This window comes from Rhinolophus sinicus, linkage group LG15, assembly GCF_036562045.2.
Source record: "Rhinolophus sinicus isolate RSC01 linkage group LG15, ASM3656204v1, whole genome shotgun sequence".
Lineage (NCBI taxonomy): Eukaryota > Metazoa > Chordata > Mammalia > Chiroptera > Rhinolophidae > Rhinolophus > Rhinolophus sinicus.
The window spans coordinates 43,860,325-43,885,599 of record NC_133764.1 but is presented as its reverse complement, the minus strand read 5'-3'; the positions used below and the strand labels follow the sequence as shown (position 1 = coordinate 43,885,599).

The 25,275-nt window shown below is 48.5% G+C and overlaps 1 protein-coding gene across 1 annotated transcript; it reads right to left on the bottom strand.

Moving 5' to 3' along the window:
* Window positions 1-1,547: 1,547 nt before the first annotated feature.
* Window positions 1,548-6,768, bottom strand: DLX3 (distal-less homeobox 3). Its single transcript, XM_019740577.2, has 3 exons — window positions 6,153-6,768; window positions 4,890-5,080; window positions 1,548-3,346 (listed from the first exon to the last, which is right to left on the bottom strand). The coding sequence occupies exons 1-3, from the start codon at window positions 6,475-6,477 to the stop codon at window positions 2,999-3,001; spliced, it is 864 nt and encodes a 287-aa protein (XP_019596136.1). The 5' UTR covers window positions 6,478-6,768; the 3' UTR covers window positions 1,548-2,998.
* Window positions 6,769-25,275: the final 18,507 nt, after the last annotated feature.

Below are 25,275 nucleotides of genomic sequence, written 5' to 3'. Positions count from 1 at the left end.
AATGCAGTGTCTCCAGCAAGTCTGCCCGGCTGCCGCCTCGCTGCTCCTGCCTGCACGCAGCCCTCAAACCAAACTGTTCAGCTCAGCCCCGCCTGGCAGCTGCCACTTAACCCTTGCCAGCCCGCTGGCGTCCGTGGGCTGAAGGTTCTCCTCCCTTCCGCCTCCCTCTGGCGTGGGTGGGGGGAAGGGAAGGCCTGCCTTCTGAGAGGGAGAGGGCTGACGTGGGGGCTGGGAATCTACCGTTCTGGAGCCCTGCCCTGAGCGCCCCTCCGATGGCATGGCCTGTGACTGCTGCCTAACAAGGACCTTCAGTGAGACCAGCTTCTTCTGCTTTATTTGCTTTCTGCCTCACAATAGCCCCAGCGGCCAAAAGGGTGGGGACTGTTGTCCCCATTTGACAGATGAGGAAACTGAGGGCCTGACAAGCTGAGCTGGGTCACTTTGGCTCCTGGGTTGTGTTGCTGATTCTTCATCCAGGACTTTTTCCAGTACAGGCCTCTGCCTTCGTGTGTGTGTGTGTGTGTGTGTGTGTGTGTGTGTGTGTGCGCGCGCGCATGCGCATGATGCTGGGGTGACTTGAGCAATGTGTGTTTGTGTATCTGTGAATTAGGGGGCCTCTGTGTCTTGGAGTGTTATGGCTTTGGCTTCGTACATGTGTGTGATACCAAGCTATCTCAGGTATATATTTGTGTCTATGTACGAGCCTGCAGATGACACGTTTGCCTCCAGTTGGGGAATCTTGTATGTGTGACGACAGAGATGTCATCGTTTGTCTTGGTACGTGTGTGTATGAGAGGCCACTTCACAAGCATGTGCATGCATTTACATTGTCTCCCAGCTGCGCCAAGACGTGTCGCTCGCACACCCCTCCATTCATTCTACACCTCCAGCTCTGTCTTCAAAGTCTTGGAGTTCAGCAGCTAGAAGAGGAGGGTGGCAGCAGCAGGGCGCTGAGTCAGGGCCTGAGCCCTCCCTGGGAAGTAAACACAGAACCCCCTCATCTCTTTGTGTCCACCCTGAATTCTAATGGCCTGTGGTCCCTGCCAGCTATATCAGTGGGGTTCCCCTGTCTGAAGCCCCACCCTCACCCCAAGCTGGAAAGGAGAGACAGGAGGGTGAGGGGCTGGGGAGTGCCTGGGCGTGGAGGCAGGGGGTGTACACGCATGTGTAAGCATGTCTGCGTGTGAGCCCAAGATCAAAGAGCAGCCCCGAGGTGACCCAACAGCAGTGGCGGAGGGCAGCTGGCTGGCAGGGAACGCCAAGCCACCAAGCAGAGTGGAGTCAGGGAGGCCACAGTTGGGAGCCTCCCAGCCACCCAGACCTACCCAGGTTAGGGGCAGCCATGGGGGCAGGAGCGCCTGCCACCCAGGGCCAGGCCCAGCCCAACCCTTGAGCGCAGAGCCCAGGAGCCGCTGGAGGCTCTGAGCTCCCTCCCCATCAAACCCCTTCCCCAACTCCCAGGACCTCCCCTGAGAACCCCATCTGCCTCCAGCCTCCAGTTCAAAGAGCTCAGTGGTTATTTTCTTCTTTTTTTTATTAACGTTATATATAAAGATGGGTCCAGTAAGAAAGCAGAAATGAGAAGGCTGGGAGGGAATGGGAGCTGGTTTTGTTCCTGTCCCCCTGGGAGCAGGGAGACTCTTGGACATCCGCACACTCACCTCGCTCCTGAACCTCCCACCAAACCCCAATCCAGCCAGAGCCCATATCTCTGTTTCTCTCAGCTCACCACGACACACAGGCAGGTACATCCAGGAGGAAAGGGCTACATAAATAGGAAACCACATAGGGAGGAGGTTGCTTCTTTCTGTTGCTCTTAAAAAAATACAGACTATATATATAGCTACAGTCTTCTACCTCGCCTTTTCTTCGATGTTTGACCACATCAGGGGTGGAGGAAAGTTAGCTCTGGGGGATGTCTGGGCCAGGGAGGGGCAGCGCCACCAGCCCTCCAGACAGCCACCCCCTCACCCCTAAAGGCACCAAGCTACAACCCTCCCCTTTCTCCCTGTGCACCTCACCCAACATTCTCCATCTCAGGCCTGTGCAATCTGTTTCCAAGGCCACCGGAAAGGGGGTGTTTTGGGGTTTGTCTTGCCTGGTATGTCTCCTTGGAGATTTGGGGTTTGGCGCCAAAACTGCCAACTTACTGGAGGAGAGGAAGAGGTGGGGTGGGGGCGGGGCAGAGCAGAGGTGCCCACGCAGGGGAGATTGGTCCTATCTGTTAACAATGCCCTTTGTTTTCCTATTTTTCAACAGCTTTTAAAACCAAAGTTGTGCAAAGTCCTGTACATGGAAGAAGAAATGAGTCCTTAGGAAAGATATCTGAGACCCACCCCTCCTCTCCGACCAGAGGCAGGGAGAGGAGAGAAATGACTCCTTGAGCTCTTCCCTCTAAAGCCACAAATATTAAACGATTCCCCCACTTGGGGGCTTTTCTTTGGTTTAACCCTCAAATCTTAAATGAGGGCTAGAAGTGTGAGGCGGGGCTGCTTGAGGTCCCCACCCTGCGTCCCAGTCACGATGTCCAACGCCTTTTTGGCAGAGGGGATGCTGGAGGAGCGAAGAGCCACAGGTGGCTTAGGAGGCACCAGGCCTGGCAGACCCTGGCATCCACAAGCGCTTCACAGGCCCCCAGGCCCCCAGATCTCCAGTCTGGGAAACCAATGCTAAGTTTTAGAGGCTGGAAGGTGATAAGCCATGTAAAGCCAATCCAAGCTCCTGGAGCAGAAGGGGGACAGCTGTCCCAGCTGGAGTGGAGTGCCCCAACATCTGGAGGAGTACCCCAATGTCTAGGCAGGGGAAGAGAGGTTCAGGGGACATCGTTGGTCCATGCAAATGTCATCTGGAGCTCTTGAGTCCCTGGAGGAAGGGGCAAGGGAAGGGGGGAAAGGGCTTCCCTTTCCCCTGTGCTCCTTGATGATTCCTGAGTGTCAGCTAGGACGGAGGCACCTTCTGCCAGGTCCTGGGGTCCTTTGTGGGAGTTTCAGGCGGGTGCTCAGTACACAGCCCCAGGGTTGGGCGGGGGCCCAGGGGAGGCATGGTGCAGGGTGGCCGGCTGAGGTGGCTGCTGCTGTAAGTGGGGTCCACTCAGGTTCTGTGCATGGTACCAGGAGTTGGTGGGGTCGTCCAGGTAGCTGGGGGAGGCACTGTATGGGAGCGGCGGGGGCAGCTGATTGCGGGCAGGGGCCGGAGTAGAGTGGGAAGAGGTGTCCCAGAGGGCGGGTGACGGTGGTGAGTTGCAGGCCATGGAATCGCTGTTGTTGGGACTGTGCTCCAGAGGCACCTCCCCATTCTTGTAGAGCTTCTTGAATTTGGAGCGGCGGTTCTGGAACCAGATTTTCACCTGCGCCCAAGAAGAAAGGGGGAGTTAGCATCTCAGAATGCTGAGTAAAAACCCTGTAGGCAATCCAGCCTCGAGGAGGCAAGGCCAGCCCCCCAATGTCACACAACAGGACCCAGGGAAACCCCTGGCATCCTGACGCCCAGGACAGCATCTTTGTCTGGTCTGGGGTAGAACTGTGGGGAGGAATTTTCAACTGCCTGCATCCAAACGCCACTCTGCCCCTTACCAAGTATGTGACTTGGGCAAGTTACTTAACCTCTCTGGTTCTTCCCTTCCTCAACTGCAAATTGGGGGTGGTCGCAGCACTGTCACCTACCTCATGAGCTTAGTATGAGGTTCAAATAAGTTAAGACAGATAAAAAACTTAGAGCAGCCTGGTACATAGTAAGCACTCAATAAAAGGCAGCCCAGGTGGGCGATGGGCAGTTTGTGGCCTTTTGTTCACATTAGAAACACAGAGGCAAGGCGCACAGATACACAGAGACAAACACACACCCACACAACACATCTCCATGTGCAGGAACATACCCACTCACCACTTCACACACAGACATCAGACTATAAAGACACACACGTACAGATACTACACCCAGATAAATACCCACAAACGTCAGCACCCACGTTCACACACTCAGGCCTGGAGGAGTCCTCTGGGGCTGGCTAATGGGGGTGACTGGGGACCCAGGAGCAGGTGAGCCATGAGTTCCCAAATTTCCCCTGGGGTATCTCCCCCTCTCCCTGCCGCTCCCCACCCCATGACTGGTACAAACAATGAATCAGCTCCTCACCAGGTGACCCAGATTCCCGGTGGACCGGGCCCCACGCAGCCGCAGCCCAGGCCCGCCTGTCAACACCTGCAGGGAGCCAGGCTGCCGCCACTCCTCCCCCGAGCAGTGACAGGCAGCTGGGGGTTTTAGGGACAGGCTGAGGCTAGGGGTGGGGCTCCCACCTCTGAGTCCCTATCCCCCTTTGGTGGGACTCTCCAAGGCAGCAGGCATAGGAGGGGGTGCTGAGCAGGAGTGTGGTGTTTTGAAGCAAGCACACGTTTTTTGCCCTGCACTCACCAGTGTGCACTTCCATCTGTAAACACAATGACCCTGGAAAGGTTGAACTCCTTTGTGAGGATTCCCACGTGTACACAGACCCATTAGCCTGTGTGCCAATGTTATCCACAGGGATGTACCCCTCTGCTCACACATGCCTAGCGTGGGGTGGAAGACACAATGTGGACCCCTATGAAGTGAGTGACTGGCACTGTCGGGAGACTGTGGGAGCTGGGGATTCTGGGGTAGGAGGAGGACGCGTCTCCTGGTGACAGACATACACAGTTGCATAGGTTCACAAATATGCACGCCTGTACACGTGCTAATGCAGAAACTTGCGACAGAAATTGAGATTTGAGTGGCCCCTCCACCCATAGGCAAGGGTTTCAAGGGTCGGTAGGGATTTTAAAAGGCCATTCAGCCTCGGCAGTGCCGGGGGAGCCCTGGGGTCCCGCGCAGCCCCACCGAGGCCCTGCCACACTCGATCGCCCCAAACTGACCTGTGTCTGCGTGAGGCCCAGCTGTGCGGCCAGCTCGGCGCGCTCGGGCAGCGCCAGGTACTGGGCTTTCTGGAAGCGGCGCTGCAGGGCGGCCAGCTGATAGCTGGAGTAGATGGTGCGCGGCTTTCGGACCTTCTTGGGCTTTCCGTTCACCATGCGCACCTCGGCTTCCGGCTCCTCCTTCACCGACACTGCGGGCAAAGCACCGGGCGGGGAGTGGGTGGGTAGGTGGGCGGCTCGGCCTTGGCCTGGGACCCTGGTGTCCTCCGGGGCCCCGCGGGACGCCCCACCCTCTGGCCCACTGACTCCCCCGGGATTTCCCGGCTGTGCGCTCCGTCGCCGGCGCCCCGGGAGGGAGCGGCGGCGACAGAGCCAGTGGTGGCCGCCCACGACACGGCGCTCCCAGCTCCACGCCCGGCCCTGGAGCGCGGTCCCCGGAGCCGAGGCTTCGCTCAGGCCGCCTTCCCGGCTCGCCTCCCAGCTCGCGGCTCCTCGCCCCACGTCTGCTGGCCAGCCCCTTCTCCCCCGACCCTGCTGTCCGTTGCTTCTTTCGCTCTTTCCCGTCCCTTCTTCCTTCCTTCCTTTTTTTTTTTTTTTTAAACCTTTTTATTCTAGAATAGTTTTAGATTTTCGGAAAAGTTGCAAGCATAGTACAGACTCCTTCCTCCCTCCCTCCCTTCCCTTTCCCGTCCTTTCCTCTGTTCCTTTCTTCTGTCTTTTCTCTCATTTTGTCCCCACATTTCTTTTTTGCTCTGTTTCCATCTTTCTCTTATTCAGCTCCTCCACTTCTCAGTCGCTGCTCCCCTCTGTTCTCCCGTAATTCTGGGGTGTCTCTTTCTATGTCCCCCCACCAAGCCTCCTCTCCCCAGCCCAGACCCAGAGGGTCCCTGAAGCTTCCACTCCCCACGCCTACCCCCAAGCCCTCTGCAGCCCGCAGGAGGACCGCCTGCGGAGGTTCCCCGCGAAAGCACCTCGGTTAGCTTAGCTCCCCAACAATCCACAGCCCTCTCCTTCCTCGTCTAGTTCTCCCCATCCTCATCCGAGACCGCGGCGCACTGCGAGCCAGGCTCCCGCGACGCACGCAGTTTCGGGGCTGGAAGGCCGTCTGTTTCCTGTGAGATCATCTAGCCCACTTTCTCTCACCCCCGAGAGTACATGTCTTACCCTCGAAGCTTCCCTAGATTTCTGCTTCAATTCCCCGCCTTTCTCTCTCTGGAGAACCTTCCAGTGCCTGCCATCCTCCCGCGACCCCGTGGTCCTCACCTGGGTCCTGGGCAGGCAGCGGCTGCTCCCGGTACGCTCCGTACTGCCGGTAGGAGGTTCCGTAAGTATATTCCGACTTGGGCGAGTAGGCGCCTGTGCCCGCAAGCCCGTTCAGATTGAACTGGTGGTGGTAGGTGTAGGGGTTCACGGTCTGGCCGTAGGGCTGGCCCGAGTAGTAGTCGTGCTGGGGAGCGCTGTAGTAGCCCAGGTCAGTGACGGAAGACTCGGGCAGGGTGGGCGAGTCCTTGGAGCCCGCATGGCAGCTAAGCGAGCTGGAAATATCGGTGAGGATGCTGCTGAGCTTCCGATCGAAGGAGCCACTCATCCTGGCGGGCGCCGCGCCACCCCAGGGCTGGCCTTGGCCGCGGAGCGCCGAAGCGGGCCGGAGCGCGGGGGAGGCGGAGGAGCCCGGGCGGGGGTGTGTGTTGGCAGGGCGCGGGCAGGGTCCGGCAGCGTCTCGCGGGAGGGGAGGCCGAGGGGCGCTTAGAGCAGCGCCGGCCTTTGGGCGGTCGCTGTGCGCCTCTCGTCGCGTCCCAAGCCACAGTCAAATGCTGCCAGCTCCGCCCGGCCAGCCGGTTATAGACTCAATAGAGGAGTCGCGGAGGGAGGCTCCAGCGTTCTGATTGGCTGCAAGTCTTGCCTTCGAGGCAAAACATGCTCTTTCGCTCTTTCGTTCGCTGGCTCGCTCTCTCCTCTCTCTCCTCCATTCTTTGTTGTTACCAAAACACACACACACACACACACACACACACACACACACACACACACACACCTCGCTGCTCCTCCTCCTGTGGCTCTCTACCCCAGCCCAGATAAACCCCCAGGATCTCTGAAAGAAGGAGTGGGGAGAAGATGTCTCTGCAGAGACCCCAGGATCTGTCAGTCTGTCTGTCTCCGTGGCTGGGGGTGGGAGGTGGGCTCAGGTGAGATGGGAAGGAGGGGAATTTGTCTATTGGGTATTTCTGGAGGGAGGTGGTCCAAGGTGATGTGTGTGTAGGCTCGCGCGTGCACGTGCGCGCTGTGCAAATGACAGGCGGACAAATGTGCCCAATGTGAGAAGGATCCAGGGCCCATGAAAATGTTTCAATTTCTTTTCAAATCAGAAGGAAAAAGAAAATTTAAGTTGAAGAAAATGTTCGAATATATGATATTCATAGATTGTCTTTACAACAAGGCAGTCATGAAATGCAATTAAATTCTTTTTAATGAAGGAAGGGACCCAAATGTGCCTTGGGCTTAGGAAAGTCCTAATTCAGCCCAGGGAGGGTCCTGTTGGGAGCCGGCGCAAGTGTGTGTGGATTTGGGGGCTTATTGGAAGGGTGGGTGTGCACGGCCTGTCTGTAGTGATATTAGAAACTATCCCCGAAACTATGTGCAGTTTCAGAGATTTCCCAGGAGCAGGAGACCTGGGATCTGCCTGAAGCTGGATGAGGCACAGGCTGGCTGTGTGTTTCAGTAAGTTTGGGGGCAGATTCTGCGCATTTGGAACAGTACTGGGGGAGTGTGGGGATTTTTAGAGACCAGGTGTATGGGACTGGAGTACTTGGGGTGTGAGATGTGAAGATTTCGTGTGCTCTGCAGTATACTGAGGTGTATCCGAGTGTAGGAATGCGCGTGTGAGAACGTGTAATGGTGTGTAGGTGTAAGCAGTCTGAGGGGAGGGTCTAGGAGAGCACGTCTGTGTGTGCATGTGTGGTTGTATGCAGAGGTGTATAAAATTCTGTCCCTTCCCAATCCCCAGTAGCTGGAAACCATGATGTTCCATTGAACCCTCCCCCCCCCCCAAAGGCCCTAAAGAAGTAGTTCCCCTTCCTGGGGACCCCCAGCTCTTAGTCTTGTTTGATCCATAAGGCCAGGCCTCTAGATCATCCAAGTTGTTCCCAACGCCTACCTCATTTCTCCATTCCACCCCCCAATTATGCTCCCGCCTTTCTTTGGGGGGAGGAGGAGCTCCTCCAAATCTCAGTTCCTAGCAGCACACAATCTTCTCACAGGGCTGCCGCTTCAATTCTGTCCTCTTCCTCTGCCCCGCGGGCGAACGCATCCCAGGACACGCAGTGCCAGCTCGCCACCTTGTGGTCACGCCTGGGAGCTGCAGCCGCCCCAGGTTTCTCCAAGCCCCGGGGAGGGGTCTCCCTTGCAGTCTCTTTTAGGCAAAGTGTGCAGGGGACTCTGCGACCCTTTCCAGAGTCAGTCTCACAGGGCAGGCTGCCAGGGATTTCAAGGGCATTGAGAGCTGCATTTGGCGGAGACTGAGGGCCACAGCCCGTGGGTCGAAGGGCAGACGAGACCGCCAGGTCTGAGCGGCTCCCGGGAGGCCCAGGCGTGGGAAAGGTGGGGGCGGGGGCCGGGCGAGGGGAGCGCTATCTGTCTGTCTATCTCCGCGTCCCCCCAGCGCATATCGCCCGCCGCTCCGAGCCCGTGGCGGGGCGAGTTGCCACCCGCTCTGGATGTCCTCTGTTCTGTTGCCAAGAGGGCGCCAGGAGAGCCCGCGGCATCGGGTGCAGGAAGGGCACTGGGCAAGCTGGCTTCCTTCCCAGGATGGGAGCGGGGAAGGCCGGCCTGGCTGCTTTGTAGCCCCAGCTCCACACAAAGAAAGGGCAGCGTGGGACAAGCCCCTTCTCCAGCATTCATTCATTCATTCATTCATTCATTCATTCACCTACACCAAAAAGGGCCAGATGATTCAGAAAGGGCAGGAAGTCTACCTTCCTCATGAGGTCCTAACAGAAGCCTCATTCCTTCTCCCTCCTCAATTCCACCCCTACTATTGGCTCCTGAATAAAGTGAATGACCATTGAACAGGGAGTCCAGGAATCATGAAAGAGTCGTGGTTACATTAGAATAATTTCTATGCTCCATTCTGCTCGGAAAGTCTAAGAGTTCTAGAAATGGACTAAAACTGCAGTATTAGGAACTTAAGTGAGCAGTTAAACAATTGTTTGGTAATGTGAGGTTAACATCTTGTCCCCGATTGCACTGCGTGTTCCAAGAGACCAGGGACTATCTGTCTAGTTTACTGCCACCTTCCAGATACCTAGGGCAGGTCCTGGCACACATAATCTCAGTGCTAGTAGGTGTTTGTTGACTGAACAAGTGAGACTATCTACTGTGTTTCCCTGAAAATAAGACCTAGCTGGACAATCAGCTCTAATGCATCTTTTGGAGCAAAAATTAATTAAGACCAGGTCTTATTTTACTATATGACCGGGTATAATATAATATAATATGATACTGGGTCGTAATTTTTGCTCCAAAAGACGCATTAGAGCTGATTGTCCGGCTAGGTCTTATTTTCGGGGAAACACAGTAGTACTGGAGAGGGGCTGAATCATCTCAAGTGAGTACACTTGTAGGGTTAGGAGAAGGGGAAGCATGGAGCTGGCACTGCCATCGAGCTGCCCCACTCTAGGGTATGAGCAAGGGCAGCTTCCCAGATGAAGCCATGGTGACTTGCAAGAGACCCATCAGGCCAGCAGAAGGGGAGCCACTGGGGGGGCACCTGCCGGCTCAGGGTGTCAAGGTTGTTGAAGGATACAGTGGGACCAGTGTCACCCACTGCACCTTATCTGGGACAACAAGATGAGCAAGTGTCAGCCTGACCAGTCCTGGTGGAGGGGTGATGCAGGGCAGTCTGTCAAAGGCCTCTAGGGGGCTGGCAGGAAGGTGAAAGAGTAGTGCCGGTCAATGCCCACGTCATAATCCATTACCTACCCTCTCTCTGGTATGAGAAAAAGTACCCTGTGGAAGCAAGCTGCTTCCTGGAGCCCCAGTATCATGCCACCTGAGCAGGGCCACAGCAACTAGCTTCACAGAGTGCCAGGTCTGAAGGGAGGAACTCCGGAAGAAGGATGACACCTAGGGTGAGCGGACCAGCCCTTGCTCTCTCTGTTGATTGGGGATATGGTGCCATCTAGTGGTTTAATGTAAGGAAGCCAGAGTCGAATTCCTCTGGGGAGATCTGGGAGAGGCCCCACCATCATACCCAGAAGGAATATTATCTTTACTTATTTTAGGAGCCCTATCAGCACTAAATATTCACTTTTCATCATCACCTTGCTTTACTCTGCAGCTGCCGCTTCTCCCTCCTCCTACCCACTTCGTCCAGCCAGTGTCTCCTTCACTTAGGCTTCCAATTTGTAAATCGGCCAGTGGATTATTAACTGTCTTCTGAGGTCCCTTCAAGCGCTGATGTCCTATGAGTCTAAATTCTAGGACTCTTGTCTCTCAAGGGGGAACTCCTCTCGACTTTCTTGCCAACTCCCTTGGAGATACACCCTAGGCCTCCAGCACTTTGCAGCCTGGACTTCCTTCTGGAGTCCTTCATTCATCCAACAAATCTTTTCTGAGCCTCTACTATGCTAGGTGCTGAGGATGGAGTGAAGACCAAGACAGATACAATGTCCCCCTTTGTGGAGCTCAAGGTCCAGTGGTGGAAGTAGACACAGAAGCAGCCAGTTTCACCACCATGGGATATGTGCTGGGATGGGTGTAGCACACACTGCTGAGACAGCCTGAGGGGCCCCTGAACTCTTCATAGAGGCAGGAGGCTATCTGAGCTGAGACCTGAAGGATGTGTGGGACTTGCCAGGGAAAGCAGGGATGAGGGGAAGGAGAGGGTTCCCAGTCACAGAAAAAGCCTGTGCAGGGGCATAGCATCGGGAGGGGTGGCCAGAGGTAAAGCTGGTGTGGACCGGGAACCCATGAGCAGGAGAATGGGTTTTATCTAGAGGGTGTGGAAAACCACTGAAAGAGTTTCACTAGAGGAGAGACATGACTGGATTTTCATTCCAGAAGGGTCCCTCTGGCTGCTGTGTGGGGATGATTCAGAGCAGATAAGATTGGAGGTTGGGAGTCTACTGCAGAAGGCCAAGCAAGAGGGGAGCTGGGTCTGGGTTAAGGCAGAGGCGGTGAGGGTGGAGAGAAGTGGGTGGATTTGAGAGCTAGTCGGAGGTCTAGCAATAGCACTTGGATGTTAGTAATAAGGACAGGGGAACAGTGGGGAATAGCCCCTAACTTCTGACTTAGGCAACTGAGTAGAAAGTTGTGATCTTCTCTGAGAGAGAGAACACCAGGGAGAGGGGGTGCTTGATGGCGAAGAGGATGTGTCCTGCTATGTTTTGTTTTTTAACTTTTCATTGGAATATAACATACATGCAGAAAAGTGCAGACATCATAATCAATGAATTTGCACATGCCAAACACAGCTGTGTAACTAGCACCCAGGGTAAGTACCGGGTTGGGAAAGTACCAGCACTCAGAAACCCCCTCGTGCTCCCTTCAGTTACCACTCTCCAAGGGTAAACACTGTCTTAACTCCTAGAACCATAGGTCAGTGTTGCATATTTTTGACTTTCATATAAATGGAAGTGTACAGTATGTGCTCTTTCATGTCTGGCTTCTTTGGCTCAACATTATGTTTGTGAGATTTATCCATATTGTTGGATACATTTGTAGATCATTCATTTTCAGTACCCTATGTGGTATTCTATCATATGAATATACCACTACTTATTTATCTGTTCTACTGTTGATGGGCATTTGGATGGTTTCCAGTTTGAGGCTATCACGAATAGTGCTGCCATGAGAATTCCTGTACATGTATTTTGATGCACATATGTACACACTGCTGTTGGGTACCTAAGAGTGCAATCGTGGGCCATGGAGTGTGTGTGTATTCAGCTTTAGAAGATACTGCCAAGTAGTTCTTCAAAGTGGTTGTGCTATGGCTCAATTTTGATCATGTTGAGTTTGAGTGTGTTTGAGATATTGAAGAGGAGCTGTCCAGCAGACAGTTGGCTACATGGACCGGAAAAATCAGTAAAGAAGCTGGGATTGGAGATGTAACTTGGGGTTCATTCACATCTGAGGGTGTGTGAAGCCACAGGCATGGATGAGATGGTTCAAGAAGTGAAGGAGATAACAGAGGGCCAAGGAAGATCCCAGGGCAGCACCTGTGAAAGAGTGGCCAGAGAGGTGTGAGGCCATGCAGAGAAGTGTGGCCCTGTTGGAGGGGGTGCTGGGAGAATGTTTCAAGGAGGTGGGAGTGGTCAGAAAGGTCAAATCCTCTTGTGGATGTGTGGTCTGGCCAGGATGAAGACTGAGATATGCCCACTGGATGACCTCTCAAGGAGGCACTGGTGATATCGGGAAGAGGGGGTTTGGTGGAGGGGCAGCTGGAAGGCTGTTGACAGCTGGCTGAAAGGCGAGTGGGACAGGAGGAAATGGAGAGAACAAGTGTAGGCAACTTTGTTGTGAAGTTTGGCTGTGAAAGGCAGGAGGGACCAGAGAGGGTGGTAGCTGGAGGGTATTTGGCATATTGGGAGAGGTGTGTGTGAGTGTGTTTTAATGTCAGTTAAATTTGGTATATTAGGAAGGGTGTGTGAGAGCCTGTTTAGATGTCAATTACAGCAGCCAGGAGAGGGGGTTAATCAAGAGTGCCATCCCTGAGTAGGTGGGAGGGGAACCCTGCCCAAGGGGTTGGCCTTACAGCAGATTTTCTCTTCCGTTGAGTCTGAGTCAGGAGGGAGGATGAAATGATAAGAGCTGGCTTTCACTGAGCACTCACTATGTGCCAGGCACTGCTCGAAACATTCTACACATATGAGTTCATTCACTCCTGCCACCAGCCTGTGGGGTGGGCACCCTCATTTCTGCCTTTTGGCATGGGGGAAACTGAGGCATAGAGAAGATGAATAAACATGGTGGATTTGAGATCTGAGCCCAGACAGTCTGACTCTTAACCTCTATGGGGTGGACAGGTCTGCTTGCAGGTTTGGAGTCAGAAGGTAACTTGACAGAGTTGGGTACTGGATACCTGGGTGTTTGCTATGACTTCCTCTATACTTTTCTAGATGTTTGAAACATTTCAGAGTAAATATTTGTTCAAGATATTAGGGGGTTCCTATATGAATATGTATGCAAAGCAAGGGTGAAGTTAATAGCTACGGAGAAGGGAGGTGGTGGGACCAGAGGTTTAAGGAGAATGGGGAAAGGTGAGCAAGTCTAAAGCGTAGCTATGCCATGGGGACTGGGACGAGGACAGACTAGGAGACATGGAAGAATTTCTGGGGGGTGCCAGCCCTCTCTGTGGTGGGAGACCCTGAGGTTGTAGTGACCCCAGGAGGCATGGTGGGGCCCATCCCAGGTGGTGGACTGCACTTCAGGTGGGCTCAGAGGTCAGCTGTGGGCAGATCGTTGGGTTGATGAGGGTGGAGGTTTGCTTGGCGAGCAAAGGAGGGGCAAAAGTTAGCAAAGACGTTAGCAAAGTTACTCAGTAGTTTCTAGGAGAGTCTAAGTCAAACAAGGAAGGAAGGGAAGAGTGGAGTGATTGGCAAGGAGTGGAGGAGAATTCCAGGCTGGAGGTCCCCATGTGATCAGAGGCAGGCAGCAAAGAGATCACGCAGGGGGCGCTCTTGGGGTCAGACAACTGGAGGTTGGAATTTATTCAAAATGCAGAAAAACAAAGAAAAAGAGAAAAATCTTAAATGAAGCCGGGGGGAAAAAGCCAGTTTTTTATAGAGGAACAAATATAAGAATTAATCGGACTTCTCAGAAACCATGCAAAGAAGAACAAAATGGAGTGAAATCTTTATAAAGCGTTGAAAGATAAAAATACTAAAAACTAACATAGAATTCTGTATCCTGTGAAATTATCCTTCAAAAGTGGACATAAATAAATACTTTCTCAGACAAAAACTGAGGGAATTTTGTTGCCAGTAGACCTGCCTTGGAAGAAAGGTCTTAAAAGAGAAGGAAAGGGCCCGCCCAGTGGCTCAGGTAGTTGGAGCACCTTGCTCCTAACGCCAAGATCGCAGGTTCGATTCCCACATGGGCCAGTGAGCTGCGCCCTCTACAGCTAAGATTGTGAACAACAGCTCTCCCTGGAGCTGAGCAGCCGGAAGTTGGCGTAAACTGCCGTAAGCTGTGAGCTGCTGCAGAAGTGCTGAGTGCTGCCCCTGGCTACCTTGTGCCGCCACCAGCAGTGGCAGCCATCATGAGCTGCCATGAGCTGCTGTGAGTGGTGGTCCGACAACTGGCGACCAACTGCCTCAGCCTGGGGGAACGCAAGGTTCATAATACCAGCATGGGCGAGGGACCTGTGTCCTACACAACTAGACTGAGAGACAACGGCTTGAACCGGAGAAGGAAAACAACATAGGCTCTGTATAAGCAAAAAAAGAACATCAGAGAAGGAATAAATAAAGGTAAAATAAAATATTTTGTTTCTTATTCTTAATTGATGTAATACAAAGTTGTTCATAGAATAATAGCAACAGTGTATTGAGTGATTATTGTTCATGGATAAGTGAAATTAATTACAGCAAAGTTACAAGGAACAGGAGAGAAGAATAAGGAATATTCTGTTATAGAATACCTGTACTAACCCTAAAGCAGAATAATGTTATTTGGAAATGACTTTGGATCAGTTTAAATGTATCTCACAGACTCTAGGGCAACCACTAAAACATTTTTTAAAGAAGTATACTTGGTATGCTAAGAGAGAAGAAAAAATAGAATAATATAAAATGTTCAACTAAAGCCAGAGAAGGTAGAAAAAGAAGGGAAGATTGAAAAAAGAAAAAGAAACCAAGAACAAATGCAATAAATAGAAAGGAGCCACAAATATGGTAGATCTTAATTAAGGTATATCAATAATCAGTTAAATGTGAATGGTATGAATATACCAGTTAAACAACAGTGACTGACAGAGTGGGTACAAAACATGACAAAACAAAACCCAACTATATGTTGTTTACATGAAACCCACTTTAAATATAAAGATACATGTCATGTAAGGTGTCATTTAGGGTCTCTGGTCCTGCTCCCCACATAAGCACGCAGGACATGTGAGGCCAAAAAAGAACATCCATGGAGCCATAGATAGGAAATACCACTATATTCTCCCTGGCTCCTGGGTTGGAGACACAGGAAGCAGGATCCACATGGTCAGCAGTCCGCCATTCACTTTTTCTGCCTGCCAACTGCCAAACAATCAGCACAGTCCAGGTAGTTACATCAGTAGCCAATTGACTAACTGGTTACAACTGAAGACCAACCAATCACAGTCGATGGTCATTCACCAAGCACCTCCCCACGCGAGGCTGAGAGCCTGGAAACTGCTTTCTGGGACTCTGTCCCCACAATACAATAGATTAAACATAAAGGAATGGAGAAAGATATATCATGCCAACACTAATCAAAAGGAAGCTGGAGTAACTATATTAATTTCAGACAATGTAGACTTCAGAACAAGGAAAAAAATACTAGGGATAAAAAGGGGCTTTATAATGATAAAGGAGTTAATTCTCCAAGAAGACATAACAATTGTTGATGTATATGCACCTAACAAGATTGTCAAAATACGTGAAGCGAAAAGTAATTGAATTATAAGGAGAAATAGACAAACCCACTATTATAGTTGAAGATTTCAACACACTTTTATTAGTAATTGATTTTGAATTACTAATGGATTTGAATTACTAATGGGTTCTAAGAACAGCAAGGAGGCCAGTGTGGCTGGAGAAAGAGTGAGGGAGAGTGCCAGAAGATGAAGTCAGAGAGGTGATATGGCAAGGATAGGGGGACTATGTAGGGCCTCACAGGATATTATAAAGACTTGGAATTTTACTCCAAGTGAGATAAGGGGCTATTGCAAAAATTTGAGCAGAGGAGTGACACAGTCTGACTTTTTCTTTTTTATTAGACTATATCTCAGTGTAGATCTTTTCAAGTTTCTCTTATTTGGAGTTCTTTAAGCTTCTAGGATGTGTAGATTCATGTATTTCATCAAATTTGGGACATATTTGGCCATTGCTTCTTCAAATATTCTTTCTGTTTCCCTGGGACTTCCATAATGCATATATTGGTATACTTGATAGTGTCCCACAGGTCTTTTAAGCTCTGTTCATTTTTCTTTATTTTTTTCTTTCTATCCTTCAGGCTGGATAATTTCAATTAACTTTCTTTCATTCACTGGCTCTTCTACTTGTTCAAATATATCACTGAACCCCTCTAGTCAATTTTTCATTTCAGGTATTGTAGTTTTCAGGTCCAGAATCTCTATTTGGTTCCGTTTTATAATTTCTAATTTTTTATTAATAGTGTCTATTTGTTCAGACACCATTCTCTTGGTTTCCTTTAATTCTTTGTCCATGCTTTTCTTTAGATCTTTGGGCATATTTTTAAAACAGTTGATTTAAAGTCTTTGTCTAGTAAGTGTAATGTCTGTGCATCCTTAGAGGTGGTTTCTGTCATTTTTATTCCATATGAATGGGCCAGATTTTCTGTTTCTTCATATGCTGTGTAATTTTTTTGAAAAGTAGACATTTTGAATTTTATAATGTATTAACTCTGCAAATCATATTTTCCTTCCTCACCAGAGATGTAGCCATCCATTTGTTTAGTGACTTTTCCAAACTATTTTTTTTGTTTTGTTTTATAAAGATTTTATTGGGGAAGGGGAACAGGACTTTATTGGGGAACAGTGTGTACTTTGAGGACTTTTTTCCAAGTCCAGTCGTTGTCCTTTCAATCTTAGTTGTGGAGGGTGCTGTTCAGCTTCAAGTTGTTTTCCTTTCAGTCTTAGTTGTGGAGGGCGCAGCTCAGCTCCAGGTTCAGTTGCTGTTGCTAGTTATAAGGGGCAGAGCCTACCATCCCTTGCTGGAGTCGAGGAATTGAACTGGCAAGCTTGTGGTTGAGAGGATGCGCTCCAACCAACTGAGCCATCCAGGAGGCAGCTCAGCTCAAGGTGCCCTGTTCAATCTTAGTTGCAGGGGGCGCTGCCCACCATCCCTTGCGGGAGTCAAGGAATTGAACTGGCAACCTTCTGGTTGAGAGCCTACTGGCCCATGTGGGAATCGAACTGGCAGCCTTCGGAGTTAGGAGCATGGAGCTCTAACCACCTGAGCCACCGGGTCGGCCTTCCAAACTATTTTTGCAGAGACTATATTCCTTGTCATGTGTGATCACTGAAGCTCCTGCTCTAAGAACTCAGTGATCAATCAGTGGCCTGATCTTAAGTGCCAAAATTTAGCAGCTCCTTTCTTCATTTGGCACCTCTCTGGTAGCTGTAAATTTTTAAATGGATTTCAGAGTCCCCAAAAAGTTTAATCTGTCATTGGCTAGCTTAAGGGTTTCTTCTGTGGAAAGGCTGATTCTTGAAACATCTAACTGTACCATTTGCCATGATGTCATTCTTAACTTGTTTTTGAAGCACTCTCTCCAAGATATGCTATTAAGTAAAAAAGTCAAGATGGTGAGAAATGTGTATGGTATGTTACCAGTCATCTAAGCAAAAGGGAGTGGTGGAGTATATTTTCTTATAAACAGTGACAGGATAAACTAGAAAATTAAAAGAGTAATTACCCACTATACATCCAACCCTAATGAATATAGATACAAAAATCTTTATCAAAATATTAGTGAATACAATTCAAAATTATATGTAAAAAATTATACACAATGACCAGGTGGTATTTATTCCAGAGATGAAAGGTGGATTTAATATTTGAAAATCAATCAATGTAATCCACCATATTAATAGGCTAAAGGAAAAAATCACGTGGTCATATCAATTGATGCAAAAAAAAGCATTTGACAAAAATTAACACCCATTCATGATAAAAATTCTCAGGAAACTAGTAGAGAAATTTCTTCAACTTGATAAAGAACATCTACAAATGCTCTATGGTTAACATTATACTTAATGGTGAAAGACTGAATGCCTTATCCCTAAGACCAGGAACAAAGCCAGGATGTTCACTTCATCACTGTTTCTCAACATAATGCTGGAAGTTCTAGCAAGCTCAGTAAGGCAAGAAAAAGAATTAAAAATAAATACAGATCAGAAAGGAAGAAATAAAACTTCTCATTTTCAGATGACACATGTTCTACAAAGAAAATCTCAAGTAATCCACAAAAAAACCTACTAGAACTAGTAAATGAGTTCAGCAAGGTCACAGGATATAAAATCAACATATGAAAACCAAGAAGCAACCTAAGTGTCCATCAATAGGTGACTGGATAAAGAAGAGGTACATATATACCATGAAATATTATTTATCCATAAAAAAGAATTAAATCTTGCCATTTATGACAACATGGATGGACCTAGAGGGTATTAAGCTAAGTGAAGTAAGTCAGACAGAGAAAGACAAATACCATATGATTTCATGTGTTTGTGGAATCTAAACAACAAAGTAAATGAACAAACAAAACAGAAACAAACTCATAGATACAGAGAACATTTTGATGGTTGCCAGATGGGAGAGGAGTTAGGGAGATGGGTGAAAAAGGGAAAGGGATTAAGACATACAAATTGCCAATTATGAAAACAGTCATGGGGATGTAAGGTGCAGCATAGGGAATATAGTCAAAAATATTATAATAACTATGTATGGTGTCAGATGGGTGCTAGACTTATTGGGGTGATCACTTCATAAGTTATAAAAATGTCTAATCACTATGTTGTACACCTGAAACTAATATAATATTGTTTGTCAACTGTAATTGAAAAAATGTTTAAAAACAACTGTACTATATACGAACAATGAACATGAGAAAACTGAAATTAAAAATACAATACCGTTTACACTTGCTAACAAAAAAGAAAAGAGAAATACGTAGGTGTAAATCTAACCAAACATGTACAGGACCACTGATGCTGTCAGCGGTGACATGCGGTTGACATTAATGGATCAGCATCATTACTGCATCCCTCTGAGTGACAGCACTTAAGTGTACAACTTCAGAGATTGTGATTTGAGCTTTAAGAGACCGCCTTTGATTTGGCCTCTGGATTGACATAGTGCTAGTCTAATTTTTAAGGTGAACATTGTGAGCATGTTATCTAAGAGTTCAGATAATGAAAATGAGGATGATTAGACTATAACAAAATACCAATGACACCACCAGGGAAAAAGGGCAAAATGACTGTTATTTTAATGACAGATGGAAGGATTTATACCACTGGATTGGGAAGGTAAATAACCAAAACAAAGGACTGCACAATACGCAGAAAAGAATCTGGGCTTGGGCATGTTGAAGAGAGAGTTCTGAAGCATATATGGAGACTCACATATATGGAATCTCACAAATTCAGGATGAGACAGGCAAGGACTCCTAAATCAATCAAAAGTTTTTCATCAGCTCAACAGACACCAATCCTCAGTCAAAAACAGTGATTGCTGAATTACCCTGGGCATACCACATGTTATATTGTTTCCTTGATTGTTCTATGAAACTGAGAGAAGTTACATTGTTTGATTCACATTTGATTAACTAAAATGTCCATTGGAGAACAAAGGAGGAAGTTTGGTAACGCATGCTTGGCTTCTGACAGTGGAGGGCAGATTTTGTCGTATCTTACCGACGATCATGCTCTTCACTGTATATTAAATCTAAATTATGGCAACAAAAAGATGTTCCCCCTAGCTCTTAGGTACTTTGATTTGAAAACTGAAGTTTCAAATGGTCATCTTGGTTTCTCTGAAGATTTTAACAAATCCACAGAAAACACTAAACACAAGGTTGTTAATATCTTTTCCAAATAAAGCTAATCTGGCTCATCAATAGTGCACATTTAGCAGGCAGGGCAAAGGCAGATTTTAGCAAATTCCACTTAGTCTGTAAACTTCTTACCAAGAAATAGAAAAGATCTTATCTGCTAAACGAACTGCAGATCCTGTGCACAACACTGCAGAAAGGAGCTCGGTTTACTTATCTGTGATACTGAGGCTTTCATAATGAATGTTTTTAGTCACTTTTCAGTTTCCTCAAAATGTGCAGATGCACTTAATGAGATTGACTTTCTATAAATGGAAGGAGAGCCTCCTTTGCCGCATGCCTACAAGATGGCTACCTGAGTTGCTGTCTGTGACAGAGATAGAAAATGTTGACTTGCTGTAAATTCATATTTTTAAAGCGCGAGATAAAATGAATGCCCTTCTCTAATTTGGAAGTACATTAAAGATGAGACTGGAGAAAGAGATTATAATAAAACAGGAATTTATATGCTGTTTCTCCAAGCCTATTTGATGATCTTTAGAGATGCCATAAAGAGCCTAGAAAAGGGTGAACTGACTGCATCTGAGTTGTTCAACGTCACGTGTAGGTTGTGACAAATACTCACACAACAAAAACTGCTGAAAAACAAAAACCAGCCCAAAACACCCCAAAACAAAAACAAAAAACCCCAGATTCATATTTTGGAAATAAGACGGCCTCAGAACTGAAAAAAAAAAAAAAAGATAGCAAGTCAAATAAGACTTTCTTAATTTCTTTACTAAAACTGTACCTTATTTGAAATCTGTATTAGTCTGAGTTCTCCAGAGAAATTAAACCGATAGGAGAGATGATAGGTAGATAGATAGATAATAGATAGATACATAGATAGACATATCAATCTACATATGAGGTCAGACAATTAAGTTTGTGAACTCATCCTATAAAAAGTGCTACACACCTCATTGCTGAATATCACTATGGTCACCTTTGAAGTACTCCCCTTGGGAAACTATGCACCGATGCCAGCATCTAGTCCACTCTTCAAAGCAGTTTTGGAACTCTTTTTCTGGAATGGCCATCAGAGTGATTATATTACCCTTGATGTCCTGAATGTCGTCAAAATGTCTTTCTTTCAATATTTCCTTTATCTTCGGGTAAAGAAAGAAATCATTGGGGGCCAGATCAGGTGAGTAGGGAGAGTGTTCCAATACAGTTATTTGTTTACTGGCTAAAAACTCCCTCACAGACCGTGCCGTGTGAGCTGGTGCATTGTGGTGATGCAAGAGCTATGAATTCTTAGCAAAAAGTTCAGGTCGTCCAACTTTTTCATGCAGCATTTTCAGCCCTTCCAAATAGTAAACTTGGTTAACTGTTTGTCCAGTTGGTACAAATCCATAATGAATAATCCCTCTGATATCAAAAAAGGTTAGCAACATCGTTGCAACAAATTCGCAAACTTAATTGTCAGATCTCATAATGTGGGCTTGATAAGAGCAGAGCTATAGATCAAAGTGAATTTCATGTTTAGTCCTCTGCAGTTTCACCGCTGCATGAAAGGAAAGAAGGCTGTGCTAAGTAAAGGCTGCAGGCAGTTCAGAGAGTATTATTGGAATAGAAAACAGAAAGAGTCCAATTATCCTACCATGTCACGGGACAGAAGGAAACCGGGCATTGCTCTTTTTTAAAAATAAAATATGGATAATAGCTGTTTAATTTGTCCTATTACATTTATGTTCTCCTTTTAAACAGTCTCACATTTATGTATCTTTAAGAATACAAAATAATATAGTCCATAGAATTTAAATATCCAATAAAGAATTTGAAAGAGTTAAAACATGTTAAATCACTGTGTAGTACATCTGAAACATATAATATAATATGTCAACTATAATTAAAAATAAATTTATAGAGTTAAAATAAATTTATAAAATTATATCAGAAGACAAAAAAGAGATGTTATAAAAATATTGTTATGCTTTTCTCACACATATTACTTGTTTAATTGGTCCTATCCTATTATCCATTAGTACAATTGCCTCTTTTAACTAGTCCTATTGTTGTTTGGTTTAAATAAACAGAATTTATGACCAGAAAATTAAATAATAGAGAATAGCATATAATTTCAAATAAGTACCTATTTTCATATTTTTATGTTAAAGTCATAAAATAGTTATATATTACATATGATATTATTTGTGTGTGTGTGTGTCTGGTATGGCTATGTCTCAGATTGGCCCTCTAAAAAGTTGGTCACAGTGGGTGAGGAGCTTTGCTACCTAATGAAAGCCAGGGTCCCCAGGTAGAGCTCACTTCACAGAGCTCAAATGCTGTCTGTCCACTCTGTCTGTCTGTTTTCCGTCTGTCTGTCTGTTTTCCGTGGTTTCCCCCCTCCCTGCTTGCGCTTACATGATCCTCACCCAGCTGTCCTAGCCAGGAAAGTGCTTCTCCAGACATAGTCCTGGCCGTGAGTCTCAGCGGGTGCCCTTGGGTCACACACCTGTTCCTGAACTGCTTGCTGGGTCCAAAGGGAGTGTCTGAGGCTGGGTCCTGTGCTAACCTCAGAGTGGAAGGGAGGCTGGAAGGAGCCAGCTCCCTCAAACACTCAAGCTGAGAGAGTGGAGAAGTGGCTCCCTAAAGAGAAACCGAGGGGCTCTTACCAGAAGAGGGAATAGATGCTGTGCAGGGAAAAGCATGCTCACTATCCATTACCCCACGGGCAGTGAGCCAAAGTGCTTTCTGCTAAATTGTTTTTGACCAGATCCCTGGAGCTAAACAAACATGCATCCGTTTTATCACTTACCATATTATATTGAGATGGTCTATTGACGTGCCTCTCTTACGAGTTGGACGGAGTTTCTCCAGGACAGGGACCGTGTCTGATTCCATGTCCATCCCCAGCGCTTGCACTCGGCCAGGGTGTCCCATGATGCCCTGGGATTCTGCTCTTACTCTCACCTCACACGTTCCTGGCACAATCTCTTCCACTCCTATGGCCTTACATCTATAGCCTCAGTGTAGACCTCCCTTCGCCCGAGTCCAGAGCTGGGAATCCTGCTGTCTTCTGGACACTCTAGCTTGGGTGTCTCACAAGGGCTTCAAACCCCATCTGTTGGACATTGAACTTGCTGTCTTCATCCCTAAATATTCTCCTCCACGGCTGGCCTTCTCAACAATCACACCATTGCACCAACACCATCTGCCATTCAATTTCTGGCCAAAGCTTATCTACCACAATCAGTCAATCCCCAAGTGTTACTGACCCCGCCTCCCAAATACCTCTCCTTGCCCCTGCCCTGCTCCGCCCACTGCCCTATGCTGCCCAGGCCTCAGCATCCCTCTATGTACATGCAGCGTGTCCTGCACCAGGCCTCCCTCAGCCTGTGCGTCCTCTGTAGCTGGAGCCCTTCTGTGCTTCCCATCTTCTTCACCTTCACCTTCAAGCCCACACCAGCAGCACATCAGCCCTGCCGGCTCTGGCCCCACTGCTCTGCCCAGCCCTGCAAGAGCCGTGCTTTTCCTAGGGGCCTGCCTTGAGCACACCAAGCTGGGTGTCTGTCCTCCTTCTTCAGGTGCTAACTTTTGCTTGTCCTTGGAGATCAAGCTCACCTCCAAGCAGCCCTCCATGATACGCAGCCAGTCTGCCAGCTGAAAGCCCTGCCTGTGGGCTCCTATAGCCCTCAGTGCTTTTCTCTTCCCTACTTTCCATCCCCTTGTACTCATTCATTCCTCTTTTCAGTGGTGCGTTTGGTGGTGTGTCCACTATTGCTCTTTACCACGATGTGACTTCCTGCACTGAAGCTTCCGTGCTTAGGCAGGTGGTCTCTGCTCACCAATCTCTCCCTCTAGACTGTGAATGGCCAGAGGCCGGATGACATCCCTTGTCTCCCTGAGTCTAGCCAGAGTTTATTACGGGGTTGGCACATAGTAGGTGCTCACAATTGTTCAATGAGTGAATTGGCATACTAGTTACAGCAGAGGTTGTAACAGTAAAGGGCCAGACAGAAAGTATTTCAGCCTTTGCAAGCCGTCTGGTCTCTGTTACAACAGGAAAGCAGCCATAGACAATACGTAAATAAAACCTTATTTACAAAATCAGGAGGCAGCCTGGATTTAGCTTGTGGATTATAGTTTGCCAACTCCTGAACTACGTGCATGAATGAACTTCCCCAGCACTTGGGTCTAATTCCACCTGCCTTTCATCCCCAGTGGGACCTGCTTCCACTTTCTGTTCTGACCAGCCTCCCTTGTCCGCCCAGCCCCCAGGGCCCTTCCCCCACCCTCAGTCTCACCCTGCCACCCCGTTCCCAGGACTCTCTCCACTCTCTGTATCTTGTCTCATCTTTCAGGTTCACAGCTACCTGTGGATCAGAATCCACAAGGCCTCCTCCAAGACAGCCACCCCCGGGACTCCCCATCACCCCCAGTTGACACAGAGAACAGCATTTTGGACAAAGGAATGACAGGCAGATACTATGAATAGCGCTTCCTTAGCTAATCAGAAGCAAAGCAAATTTACCCGCATTATTCCACTCTTGTGAGCCTCTGCCTTCCTTGCCTTTAGCTGGGCTCTCTGAGGCCTTTCCCTTAGGGGTTCGCCCGCCGGGTCCCTGCCCGGGCAGACGCACAGAGTTGTTGATCCCCAGCAAGATGGGTACTTGGAAGGGGTTAGTTGCCTCTCCAGAAAACCAGGAAGGGGCAGGTATAGAAAAAGCGTGGGAGGTTTTGTTTTTTGATAGGAAGTGGGGAAGGAAGAAGATGAGAGCCAAGGAGCTGCCCTTCCCAGCCCCGTGGTTAGGAAGTTGACAGAACCATTTATCTGAGAGACTGGAGCCTCTGAACTCAAGCACAGCTGCCGTGGGGCCCACATGTCTGATCCGAATGCTACTCTGGCACCCCGAGGGACTGGTAGTTTGATGAGCACAGGGTGACAGCACCCTGAGAAGGACGCTGGTATTCTTTGCAGGGCTCCCTCAAGGCCCCTTCGAGTGGCAAAGGCCCTCAGCTGGGAAACTGCAGCCAGGGGAGAAAGAGGCATGGGTTCGGCCTGGCACCTGTTGCTAAGGGACAGGTGTATAGTCACTTGTGGTCTTCCCTTTCAAGGGCTCCAGAGATCCTTGCTGTCCCAAACAAAGGTGGGGTTCTGTGACTAAGGAGGAAGGGCAGGCAGCCAACGATTTCACCACACCTGGGATGCTTCTTGACAGGGACAGAAAGAAGTTACGATTTGTTCTGTAGCTGGCCCTGGAGGGTGAAGAGTAGGATAGAAAGATAGAGGGGGTAGAGGCAGCTATGAAAACGGCCTACGGGAGGAAGGAAGAAAGACTGTCAGCCAGACATGGAGAGGCAGAGCCACACGATGTCAGAGCCAGAGGTGCCCCTAATGATACAGATGGAGAAAATGAGGCCTAGAGAGGGACCGTGACCTGCCCCAAGTCACACAGTGATGTCTCCTATCTCCAAGCCAGGTATTTCCTTGTCTTAGAGCTGGTGAGCTCACTGCAGGCCCTTGTGGGTCCCCATAGCAACCTGCTCTATGGGGTGAATGGCAGAGTGTGACTCTGGGTGTCCAGTGGTGCTGTCTAGGCCCCTCAGAGCAGCCTGGAAACTGCCCTCCTTC

What these genes read in the sequence shown, in the direction of transcription:
- DLX3 (XM_019740577.2), bottom strand. Translation starts at nt 6,477, where the DNA reads ATGAGTGGCTCCTTCGATCGGAAGCTCAGCAGCATCCTCACCGATATT. An exon ending in GCTGCCTGCCCAGGACCCAG is followed by an intron (nt 5,081 to 6,152) that starts GTGAGGACCACG and finishes CTTTGCCCGCAG; the next exon opens with TGTCGGTGAAGGAGGAGCCG. An exon ending in TGGGCCTCACGCAGACACAG is followed by an intron (nt 3,347 to 4,889) that starts GTCAGTTTGGGG and finishes TCTTGGGCGCAG; the next exon opens with GTGAAAATCTGGTTCCAGAA.